The sequence below is a fragment of the Squalius cephalus genome (genome assembly GCF_949319135.1).
Source record: "Squalius cephalus genome assembly, chromosome: 15".
Classification (NCBI taxonomy): domain Eukaryota; kingdom Metazoa; phylum Chordata; class Actinopteri; order Cypriniformes; family Leuciscidae; genus Squalius; species Squalius cephalus.
The window spans coordinates 13,729,408-13,742,599 of record NC_137136.1 but is presented as its reverse complement, the minus strand read 5'-3'; the positions used below and the strand labels follow the sequence as shown (position 1 = coordinate 13,742,599).

The 13,192-nt window shown below is 37.2% G+C and overlaps 1 protein-coding gene across 4 annotated transcripts; it reads right to left on the bottom strand.

The window, feature by feature from the left end:
* Positions 1-36: 36 nt before the first annotated feature.
* Positions 37-12,455, bottom strand: slc45a4b (solute carrier family 45 member 4b). 4 transcript variants are annotated; one of them, XM_079895582.1, is made up of 9 exons: positions 11,325-11,458; positions 9,959-10,022; positions 9,102-9,701; positions 6,821-7,009; positions 6,481-6,660; positions 4,694-5,775; positions 3,327-3,426; positions 2,283-2,494; positions 37-1,608 (listed from the first exon to the last, which is right to left on the bottom strand). In XM_079895582.1, the coding sequence occupies exons 3-9, from the start codon at positions 9,358-9,360 to the stop codon at positions 1,240-1,242; spliced, it is 2,391 nt and encodes a 796-aa protein (XP_079751708.1). In that variant the 5' UTR covers positions 9,361-9,701; positions 9,959-10,022; positions 11,325-11,458; the 3' UTR covers positions 37-1,239. The 4 variants fall into 4 exon arrangements, with proteins under 4 accessions (XP_079751708.1, XP_079751709.1, XP_079751710.1 ...); XM_079895583.1 differs by lacking the exons at positions 9,959-10,022; positions 11,325-11,458 and adding an exon at positions 12,376-12,455; XM_079895584.1 differs by lacking the exons at positions 9,959-10,022; positions 11,325-11,458 and adding an exon at positions 11,739-11,955.
* Between the last annotated feature and the right edge of the window lie 737 nt (positions 12,456-13,192).

Genomic DNA, 13,192 nt, shown 5'->3' with positions numbered 1-13,192 from the left:
AGTGTATGTAATTATGTGTCACCCAGTATCCAATGTACTTGCGCCATCTAGTGGTCCAGCAATTTATTTCAGATTCAACCACACTGTGCTGAAGTTTCAAACAATCATTCAAACAGGGAAAAGTGTAAAGCTCTCTCTTTATCAAACACTAAAAAAAAAAAAGTCAGCAGTACCAAAAATACAAAGAAATGTGTCCAACTTGATTTTGAAACACAAACACAAAGATTATTTTGCCTGATAAAATAGGATACAAAGCCAGGCCACTGACCTCCGTACATGAATTGCAGACATCACATTTCCAGCGATGCATTTAGACTACATGAACATAAAAGGCCATAACTTAGTTGGTCCACTTAGGCAGAGTGGAGATCTGTGACTTACTAGTGAAGAAAAATTTGGCCTGTCGTCTTGATTGAAAAGCAGTCTCAAAAACTTGTGTATATAAACTACGCAACAGTATTGGAACATTATGAATTTGGCTGTGAAAAATACTGCCACTATTGGAGTGTCATCACTTAAGACGGAGGCTGACAGACAGTAAAACTTGCCATGACAGCTAAACGCACTTCCTCATTTCGCACACCAATCACTGCAGCAAAAAGCAAAGCCATTTCTTAACTTAATGCCATGGTCATCCATTCTATTCATACCGTAAAATAGTGTACCTAAGAAAATCACATTTCTGAACTAAAGAGAACTCTGAAAACCTTATTCAAAATCTAGAAACATTACAAAAAAAGATTTTGGTGCATAGTTAAAGTCTTAACAGAAGTGAGCATTTTGCGCTCGAAAGCAGCAGCTTTACCCCTGAGTGTTTCTCAAGAAATGAGGGACATACAATGATAACCAGACATATTTTAACACAGAGTAAAACGTCAGTCTGAAAATGTAAACTCGGATCTGGTATGCAAATGTTGACTTGCAAAGTGGAGTGATTAAATGTGTGGGAAAAATGTATTAGGATGTGAAACAATGTTTTCACTGTAGTGACGTAAACCTGGTCATTTTTCTTGTAGACAATGGAAATGTTTGGGCACAAATATAAATAGCTTGAGAAATAATCTCAGAAATCACATATTTGACTCAAATAGTCTCTGTATCAAATCCACAGAATAACATCAGCATGTGTGAGAGTATATGAATGGTAGAGCATGCCCCTCTTAGTCTTTTGTCTTAACTTGCTTGTGCATTCTGGGATTGGTACTTCAAAATCTCAAGTAGTATTTTACGTTTTAACACTCAAACTGAGGATTCAACCTCTGGCTTGCTGGAACTGTTCCTTGGCATTGACTTTAAAACACTGTGTTTCTCTGTACTGTTATTGGACGCTGCCTCCGATTTAACAGAACTTGGGCCTGGCTCTTCATCATCCTCGTCTTCATCATCGTCAAGTGTATCAGGGTAGATGACGAGGAAAGCCGCAGCGAGGAAAGCAAGAAAGGATCCTCCCGATGCTACCATAGGGATCACTCTCACTGTGCCAACGGCATCTACAACCGCTCCGAGCGCCGACGCCACCAAGATCTGAGAGATGTAAACCTGACATGTCAGGATGGCGCAGTCGATGCCAAAGCCTCGCCGTGAGTTGCCAGGGCTGTGATGAATGTACTATGACAATGTAAAAGAAAGATGATAGACACTCATTGAAAAACACTGCTGCTGCTGCAGGAGAAAACTGCTGGAACAAATCAAGTGCTACGGCAGTGACAAATTAATTCTGTATAAGCTTATCTTCCAAATCTATATCCATATATATATATATATACTATTCTACAAATGTTTGGGGTCAGTAAGATTTTTTTGAATGTTTTTAGCAAAGATCCATTAAATTGATCAAAAGTGACAGTAAAGACACTAATAATTTGACAAAAGATTTCTATTTCAAATAAGTGCTGTTCTTTTAAACGTTCTACTCAATGAATCCTGTAAAAAAAAATTAAGCAGTTTAATGTTTTAAACATTAATGATAATAAGAACTGTTTCTTGAGCACCAAATCAGCATATTAGTATGATTTCTGAAGGATCATGTGACACTGAAGACTGGAGTAATGATGCTGAAAATTCAGCTTTCGCATCACAGGAATAAAATTTATTTTTAAATATAATAAAATAGAAAACAGTTGGTTTAAATTGTTTTACTGTATTTTGATCAAATAAATGCAGCTTTGGAGAGTATAAGAGACTTCTTTCAAAAACATTTAAAAAAATCTTAAAAAGATCATTCCAAATTTTTGACCATTGGTAATATCATATATTTAAAAAGTTTATAAAATGATACAGACCTCCTTGATTTCATGGTACTGTCCCAGAAGAGCATAAGGGCAGTATGACATGCTCATGGAGATGATTCCCATGGTGCTTATCATCACCATAGCAACATATACATTTGGAAAGATGGACATGACAGCTGTTCCCACAGCAAAGGCTAGAGTCCCCAACATGTAGGTGATTTTTATGCTTAGGTCATAGTTGTTTAAGATCCTTTGGAGCACATCTGTAAAACAGATGAATAATTCGGTTTGAATAATAATCAGAATGGACACCAACAAAGACAGAATAGTGCTGACTATGAAACCATGTTCAAAAGTTTGGGGTTGGTCTTTTTTTGTGTGTGTTTTGAAATGTCTTATGCTGACCAAGGCTGCATTTATCTGATACAAAATACAGAAAAACAGCAATATTGTGAAATATTATTACAACTTAAAATAACTTTCTATTTTTTTTTTCCTGTGATGGCAAAGCTGAATTTTCAGCATCATTACTCCAGTCTTCAGTGTCACATGATCCTTCAGAAATCATTCTAATATGCTGGTTTGGAGGCTAAAAAACATTTCTTATTATTATCAATGTTGAAAACAGTTGTGTTGCTTTTTTAGAAGTCTAGAATATAGAAGGCTCAAAAGAATTATGTCATTTGAAATAGAAAGGTTTGTAACAATGTAAAATTATTTACTGTGACTTTTGATCAAATGAATGCATCTTGCTGAATAAAGCTATTAATTTTCTTTCAAAATGAAAAAAAACATACTGACCCCAAACTTTTGAACAGTTAACGTTTCTTTATTTAAAAAAGACAACAATTTGAAACCAAGAAAATATACCCAACATTCTGATCTTCATAAAGGGAATTACAGAACAACTTATACAAAGTATATAAGGACTAACACACCCTAAAAAAAAAATCTGCTTATTCCACAACGTGGTCATGTGAGTGTCTAAATACAGAACTGAAACCTGATCACCCAAATGAAAAAAATAAACAAAAAATGTAATTCTCATCATTAGCAATGTCCTAACCAAATACAACACATGAACATAACACACACCTGAGCACAGGGCAGCTGTAGCTGCGTAGATCACAAGACCCCAGCAGCCCATCTGCACACCTTTACTGTAGTTCTGCAGGGCGGTGGAGTTAGCAGCAGCCTGGTTTTGAGAAACATCAACAGGATATCCAGTATAAGTATATATATACAAATAAATTCAGTATTAGATACCATTAAATAGAGCCTGTATTATATCAACACTAGATATTACAAAAGTAAATTGTATGTAGTGTATTGTAAGACTAAGGGCGTTTTCAGACATGTATAGAGCTGGTAAGTCCCGCCCCTTCCGCTAACCCCACTGGACCTCTAGGTTGAAAAATCGTCAATGCAAGTGAATGGGAGAAAATAATTATTTTCCGATACCGTTTGAATTGTGCCATGAATGTGAACATATGTTGTCTGTGAAATTTTTATATAATTTTTCGTGTAAAGAATGCTACAATTTAGCGGGTAGAAGTTTGATACGGTTAGACTTTGTGTGAGATCACTTTGTGGACTACAACTCTTCGCTGCTTTCGACGCGTTTGAAACGTCACCACCACTCGCACACGGACACTAGCTCACGGATCCCGCTAAACATGGCTGTGTCTTTGGTGCACTTCACCGCCTTCTTTCAGGGAGAGGACAAAATCGTTGAGGTTGGCGAAAACCACGGGTAAGTCAACTTTATGGGGTGACGTCACATAGGCGACATGTAGTCTTTCTCGTTATGTCTTTTCCACAACTGCTAGCCGAAGAATCATACCATATACTGTCAAACTCGTAACATGAAAAATTATATAAAAAATTCACAGACAACATATGTTCACATTCATGGCACAATTCAAACGGGACCAGAAAATAATTATTTTCTCCCATTCACTTGCATTGACGATTTTTCAACCTAGAGGTCCACTTGGGGTTTTACGGAAGGGGCGGGACTTACCAGCTCTATATCATTTGCTTTGTTCAGAAACAGGGATTAAAACTGTTACAATGTTGCAATTTCTTCTTGGTTCGGTTCACTTTTTTATTTAAATTTACAGATTTTTCTTTTTAAATTACTATTTTTTCCGGGTGCGGATACGAGCGCGATTGCCATGTTCATATGCCTTAAACTAAACGAACTAAGTGAGAAAGCATGCCAGGTGCCAGATGTGAAAACGCCCTCAAAGTATCACAATGTTGGCTTAACAATTTTGGTAGGCTAATAATTGGCTATTTTCATTGATTAAAATTGTGAATATTATAATTATTTTTAATTTATCTGGCAAATTATTTAAAGATTGAATTCTAATTTATTAATATTTTTAAACATTCATTTTATTTTTAATTTCTATTTACAGAAACTATAATTAAAGGGCAGGATAAAAAACTCTTCTTACAGTCGGGTCTCCTTCAAAGATAACCTGGCCCATGAAGTCTGTGTAGAACACAGCCTGCGCGATCATGGAGAACCAGGTGAGCAGGTGACATACACACAGACGCCAGAGCTGGGGCGGCATCTTCAGCATGGACAACCAGAGTAGTTTGACCGTCGTACCACCATCTTCATCCTCGCTTTCTTCGTCTTCCTCAATCCTGCGGGATGCAGAGATTTTACTTGGTTGCAACTTCTGCCTCTCGTGACGTCTAGGTATTTTGTCGATGTCATTCAGGCTTTGTGAAGATTTGATTGGCCTGGCCATGTTGCCGTAGCGGCGTCGCCATTGAAAGCCCACACGTCCGTGATAAGAGAAAGTGAAGGAGGGCTGGCGGTAGAAGGAAGGGTGGCGGCGGCGCACTGGGCCGCCGGATGGTCGTAAACCAACTTTGCATGGTTGATTAGTGCCATTCGCTGCTCCATTGATTGGATTGCCGTTTACAGTATTGGCAGCTCCACAGATGTGTTCCCCATTGCTATCACACTTCTGTAAGTGGTTATCAGTGCACTGACCTAGCTGGCTGGTGTTGTGACAATCCACTGTTGTTCCATCATCTTGTACACCCTGAAAGTCCTGGAATAAATTTGGTTCGATGTCCCAAAGAAACTGCCCATCGCGATCCAAGTCTGGGTCAAGCTCTATGGCAGAATCTGGCATGGCTAAAACTGAGTCACTTTTACATCGCACCAATTCGATGTTTAGAAAATCAGTTGAAACATCCCGATCAGACCGATCATCCTCGTGGACTGAAAATGGCTCCTCCTCAGGGATAAGTTCTAGTTGAGGCAAGAGGCGAGTGGATGGAAAGCTTCCATAGAGCTGGACAGAAGGTGGCCTTTCTTCATCCTCATCCTTCAATACCCGTGGCTGGTTGGGGTTATATAGATGCTCCTTGATGCTGAAAAGATGAAGTGTCGCAGAAATGATAAAGATGATGGCAGCAAAGAAAAAGAGGACCTGCTCTTGGGCCTTGAAAGCTCGACCCAGAAAGGTATTGGTCCAGTCCAGCCCTCCAAGCACATAACCTACAGCACCTCCCAGCCCTGAAAGACAGGAATTACATCACTTTACACCACTTTATAAAATAGAATATACAACATCAATGCAGCCTTCAAGGCTAAATATCCTATGTAACTAAAATATAATCATCATCCAGGAAGGTTATTTTTTTTTTTTTTTATGTTTTTGAAAAAAAAAAGTCTATTATGCTTAGTTATTCACCAAGTCTATATTTATTTTAATATATTTTAAAATGTAATTTATTCCTGTGATGGCAAAGTTGAATTTTCAGCAACCGTCTTCAATGTCACATGATCCTTCAGAAATCATTCTAATATGCTGATTTGGTGCTCAGGAAACATTTCATATTATATTAAATCTTGACATATTTTTGTGAGAACTATGATATATATTTTTTGTTCAGGATTCTTTGACAAATTAGAAAGTTCAAAAGTATTAATTTGAAATGGAAATCATTTTTTAACATTACAAATGTCTTTACTGTTACGTGTGATCATTTACTGAATAAAAGTATTCATTTCTTTTCTTCTTTTTTTTTTTGATGTACTGACCCCAAACTTTTTAACTGTAGTGTATAATCACATTGTTATTCTGATTAGATCTTTACCAGTGAGTAATTGTATAATAAAAGCATGACTGTTTTTTTTAAAGAGTTGAGATGGTTTAAGTCTGATGCTAAAGAACAGAGCATCTCTATTCCAGTTCCCTCCCAGTCCCAGAATATAGACCTGCTGAGAAAGCATGTATATTTAGAGCCACGTCCTGCTCCTCAGTATCAGCCACATCCAGGAGGTAGGCTCTGATTGGTCCGTCCAAAGCATCAGCACAGAAGTCCAGAACCACCACACCAACAATAGTCAGCACAATCCCAACCAGTTGATTACCGGGGACGTCACCCAGAGACAGACCTGTTTGAGAGGTCAAATCACTTGTAAAAAATAAAGATGTAATTTTTTTAATAGATAGTCATGGGACTAATGGGACTTTAAATAACAGTGGCATGCAACTATGTGCATGAACAATATTATGCAATTAGTTTTAAATAATATATAAAATAGTAGTAATTACCTATAAGAGATCCATTGAGAAATAAGGCCACTCCCATTAACAATCCAACACACAGCGCCAAAATGAAGGGTCTCCTCCGACCCCATTTCAAAGTGCAGCGGTCACTTGCTGAGCCAATCAGAGGGGTGAAAATTAAACCCAATATAGGGCTGAGGAACCAGGTTAAGCTGTAATACTGCTCTGGGAGACCTGCAAGCAGAAAAGGACCACGGTCAATACAATTCCAAGGGTCAGGCAGATCAAAAATTAATAAGCAGTTTGCTGAAATGTACCAATATGGCAACTATAGCAACTGTCATCATTTGAAACAGATGACTAGGCGAGTTTCAGCATGTCTGCAGTTCATTAACCTGCCATTTACAACACTATAAACCTTTCAGGCTATATATCTAAAACTGTGTCATAGTAATGAAGCAACCACATTGCGTCTGACAATAAAACTATTATCAAATGCGATGACTCAGAGTATATAAAAAGGGCGTGGGAAAACTAAAGAGTATTTTACATGATTTGGAGGTAATGGCTCATAGCAACTAGTTTTAACAATAACGGCTGTAGGAATTTTCCATGAGTCGAACATTTTCTAGTCTGGCACGCAGAACTCGTGCCAGGACTGATGACATACTAAAATCCAAACACTTGACTTTACAAGTGAAACTTAAAATGTCAAACAAGAAGTCCAAATATGCGAAAGAACATGTCATGTGTGAAGTGGGATGCCGACTGAGAATGAGAGAACAGAAAGTGCAGACAACAGACATGTCACATGTCAAATCATAACTCTTCAGCTTTTTCTATTCAACTGATTTTGAACCTCTACAGATCAGGATAAGGTGCAGTATGCAGTATGAAGTAATGAAGTAATCAGCCTGTATTATAAAGCAATAACACTGACAACTCTCAAGGGTCAGAACTTAAAATAGATGGTTTTGTCAATACCCACAGCATTTAATCCATCACCAGAGAGGATCCTATCCTTTTTACACTAAAAACAGACTCTGGTTGATTGTCTATTAAACCACGCTCAACATTTCAATTATTTTACCTATTTTCATCAAGTAGGCTATTGGAGATTTTAAGGGATGCATATATTTTGCATCAACATGCACATTAAAGGGACAATTACAGAGTGATTTAGGCTACGATATGCTAAATCTTCTGGGAAAATGGCCTTTTAGAGTTTACTGGATGATGTTCAGTATATTTTCTTCAGCTGTTAAATCTAGCAAAACTGCTTTTGGTACGGGATCTGCAGTTTCCTGAGAGGATCTGTTGACATTGATCTTATTCAAAATGGACGGAAAACCGAGCGAAAGAGAAATGCGCACACTCACACATTCTCTGAATTCCATGCCTACCTCGTCCATTTTTGCATGCTATTGTGGAAACAAGCCTCCCTTCATCTTACTACTATGACAAAGGATTGGCATTGACACAATAGGGAACACTTACCAAAACCAAAGGAATGTCCCTGTTCAATGATTATGAACAGAGGTCTTAATCCTACAATAATTAAAAAACACTAAATCACCCATTAACCCTCTATCTACCGACCTTATTTTGCAACATGGAAGTAAGCTATCTTCTGCGAATGTGCAAGACCTCTAATTAATAAGTGGTTAAATAATTAGAAGAATAACAAAGCGCAGCAAATAGTAAAACTATGCACTACAAATCAGTGTGTTTATAATTACGACAATACATTAAAATAATATTATAAGACATACCAGTTTGTAATATCAAGCAGCATTAACAAGCTGTTTTGTACAGCTAAAAATAACTGGAAGCGAATGACACCAGACGCCATGACAATTTACAAGGTACAAAAATGAGGTGGATACAAAGTGCAGTCCTGATACTGCAAAAATGGCCTTTTCTAAAAAGTGTGCATGCGACTGTGCCTGTTTCGGTTACATCAGCATTTTCCATGCTTTATCTAAATCTAAAGAATGTTAAAAAGATCTAAATGCTGTCATTATAGTGAGAGGAAAAAATAGTCAAAAATGTCAAGATAGTGCATGGAATTTATACAAAAATGTCTGTCAAAAGAATAGTGGAGTTTATTTCTTCTGTGGAACACAAAATATGATATTTTGAAGAATGTTTTTGCTCATACAATGAAAGTCAATGGGGTCCAAAACATATACCTCATTGACTTTCATTTTGTGGCCAAAAACACCAACAGTTTTCATAATATCTTCTTTTGTGTTCCACAGAACAAATAAAGTCACACGGGTTTGGAACGACATTTTTGTTGTTGGGATAACGGTTGATTACTAACCTAGCTGCAACAGCACAGGAGTGACCAGCGCTGTTTCCATGGCGTAGCAGAACTCCCTCCCAAACATGACGGCACCGTGCATGACCCATAACCGCTTGGGGATGTGGTTTACAGAATCCTCACTGGCCGAGTCCTCTGACATCTCCACTTCCTTCTCCATGTTTTGCCCACCATTTGGATCCTTCTCTTGCATGACTGCCAGGTCCAGCACTGGAATGGACTCTGTGACAGCGTTCTTGGGTGCCATGCTGGCCTGCATATACGATGCTGGTGTGGGGTCTTGATCCAGATTCCTGTGGTACTTACCCCTCAAAAGTACAGACTCTATTTTGCTTAAGACCTCCAAGTTGATCTTTCATAATCCACAGCAGTTTTCTTATTATAAAACACTAACCCGTAGTCAACAGAGAGGTCATGTTGTTCCATATATTGTAGTGAGAGGTCTACCATCCACTGTAATGAATACCAGTCAATATAGAGCTTTGTTGGTGTAATTCACAAGTCATGTATTCTTGAAAGGAAAAAGGGTAAAGGGGGAGGGCATGGAGAGCAGAACAGGTGGATGTTCCTCTGTGTGCCTCCATGGAATTACTTATTAATCTAGATGAGAAGGAGAAAGAGAAAGAGAGAGTGAATGAGAGAGGGAGAGAGAGGTAGAGAGAGAGAGAGAGAGAGAGAGAGAGAGAGAGAGAGAGAGAGAGAGAGAGAGAGAGAGAGAGAGAGAGAGAGAGAGAGAGAGAGAGAGAGAGAGAGAGAGAGAGAGAGAGAGAGAGAGAGAAATCTTGGCATTAAAAACTGATATCCAGAAAGATCAAGGCAGTGGAAAAATGTTAGTGAAAAACAAGATGGGAACAAACCTGGCATTATGACAGTAAACATAGTTTTACCAAATGCATGACATATTTGGCATATCTGTAATCCCTGGAGAAAGGCAGATGAAATAATAAAGTGACTAAAATAGGGAATAGGCACTGAAAAGATAATAGAATGCTGATACTTATTCCTAAAAGAACATTTTAAAGCCTTAAAGGGATAGTTCACCCAAAAATGAAAAATTCTGTCATAATTGACACACCCTCAAGTTGTTCCAAACCTGTATGAATGTCTTTCTTCTGCTGAACACAAAAGAAGATATTCTGAAGAATATGGGTAACCAAACAGTTGATGGACCCCATTGGCTTTCAATGTATGGAAAAAACACACAATGGAAGTCAATGGGGTCCCATAAACTGGTTACTGGCATTCTTCAAAATATCTTCTTTTGTGTTCAGCAGAAGAAAGAAATTCATACAGGTGCTTAAGAACATTCATACATTTTTGGGAGAATCCCTTTAACTGAAAGTACAAAAACACCATCTGCTTTTTCACATAACACAATTTAGACTAAAACACTTCATAAAATGATGCATTTTATATATACACATTATATATATATAAAAACATACATATTAATATATAATTAATTACATTTTAAATGATTTTAACATTTAAATTTCTTTTTTGGTGCCCCAAACCTCAGGTTTAATATTTTAAAGACTTTTTTTTTTAAAACAAAATAGCCATAACAATATTAATATATAAAGAGATTAAGTGTAAAATAAACGTAATACGTGCCATCTTTTGTGGATTTACCGATGATATCAGAAAGGTATTTATCCAAGCACAAGCTCTAAAACAATGTTTAAAAACGTTGTTACAGTGTAGGCTATAAACACATATATGCAAAAAGAATATGTACTTTTAAGTTTATTTATACCTTCTACAGTCCTATGGTAAAGGCAGCAAGTGTGTAAAGTTCCAAAGGTCGTTTTAATTGAGTTAGCATTACACAATCCTGCTTCACCAAGTTGCTGTAGAGCTATAAATTATAATAGCACATGTGCCAGTACTGAAATCATTTCCATAAAAGTTTTAAAAACTAATGGTGGATGAGCAGCTGATATGATAAACAAATTCGTTAAAATTACCGTATGCTCAATGTATATTTGTAATGTTATTTTAATATTCAGTTTTTATTTAATTTTATTAATTTGTTCACTAAATAATTTTCCTATAGCCTACACTTTAAACTATTTATATTTACTTATTTAAAATATAGGCTACAGTACAGGATTAGCTGTAAACTATAGCCTAATTCATTTCAACATGTAGCCTATCTGTTACAAATTTGGTTAGAAGACTCGGGAACATGCCCCACATGTAATAATCAAAAACATATCCTACCTCGTTCCTCAAGTAGCACGTGTTTAAATTCATTTGATGCCCAAATCCCTTTAACCCAGAAATATTGTCTCAGATAAAGTGAAGTAGGCATACACCAGAAGGGCTACAGAACAAACACATACAGTGACAGAGCTAAAAAAAAAATATGTCACTAGTTTTACTTGCTGACAACACGAGGCTCTCGTGATAACTGCCCGCCCCCTGTGCACTGTACTGTTATGGCTACGCTACACCCAGACGCTTTTGGCAGGTAACATTCACCCCAGAGCAGCCCACTGAACCCAGACCTGCTGTGACAAGAGTCAGGTGTGCGAATGGACACCTGTGTCAAAGACTGACATGACATTGTTTTATAAGGAGGACAATGCATGACGACATGGCGGAGAGGTGCCTTGCGCTGAATCAAGTGCATACCTTTTAAGAAGAAGCCTGTGATGGAGCTCAGATCATGCCTAAACATGTACGGTTTCCTTTTTGTTATTGGAATTAAGCCTGGAAACTTAACATTAAACCCGGAAACCTAACATTAAACCCAGTCAATTTCCGTTAACAACGTGAGATATCAATGTTAGCTGGCTGAAATAAACGCTACAAACATCCACCAGATCACCATAAATCCCCCATTGCCTGTGACTTTTTTTCATAGATTCAAAGGATTGCCAGATCATCCGACTGTTGCATACAATGATTTGTGTGTTGTAGATGTTTTACATTACACACACACACTAATCATGTAACTTAACCAACTTTATTTCCTGGGAGGGTAAAGTGATCTGACTGGGAATGAGCGAGCGAAGTTACAATTATTATGCATTTGGGATTTCGCTTAACTTTATATGAATCATCAGTCTGATTGATACTTATACAGTCTGTTAGCCAGGACTGCTAGCCTGCTAAATTAACTTGCTTCTACAGTAAATTTAGAGGATACCATCACTTTACGAGCTCGACGAGCGGTTCGATTCATAAAGACATCTTAATTTATTGATAGAGAAAGAATCTCAGCATCCACACAAGTGAATGGAGTAAGACGTTAAAGAGAAAAATGTACCTGCTCTCAGGTCGCGGATGTCTACTGCATCTTTTGTCTGCTCGAGGTTGCCAGTCGTTACGCTCAAGGCTACAAATCCCCCTCGTCAGACTCAGCCAATGATGTAATCTCGCTGATTGCTGTCACAATCTGTGAACTAAAAGCAGTCATGTCATTCATTACTTATCTCATTCGATTTAATAATGTCATAAACACACAACTGATGTCTCTTAAAGTGGTATTTGATAATACAATACTATAATGTAATAAAATAAGTCAGGTTGACTATAATTTGACAGATTAGATACGTGTTAGTCTAGAGTTTAACGGTTAACAGTATTTTAAATAAAATACTACACTAAGTAGTAGTCTACTGTACGGAAGAGGATTAGGGCCAAGCAATAATAAAAAATAAAACCATCTCGAGATTAAAGTCATTATAATGCGAGATTAAACTCGTTAAATTTCGAGAAAAAAAAGTCGAAATACAATATTGAGAATAAACTCATTACATATCGAGAATAAAGTCGTTGTGTTTCGAGAAAAAACTTGTTAAATTTCGAGAAAAAAAACTCGAAATACAATCTCTAGAATAAACTCATTAAATTTCAAGAATAAATTTAACGAGTTTTTTCTCGAAACACAACGACTTTATTCTCGAAATGTAATGAGTTTATTCTCAAGATTGTATTTCGACTTTTTTCTCGAAATTTAACGAGTTTTTTCTCATAGGGGGCCACATGGTTGGGTCCATGGAAAATTTAAAAGCAAAAAACAAAAAAATGTTTCTCTGCAGGTATACACTACAGTTCAAAAGTTTGGGGTCAGTTTTAAAGAA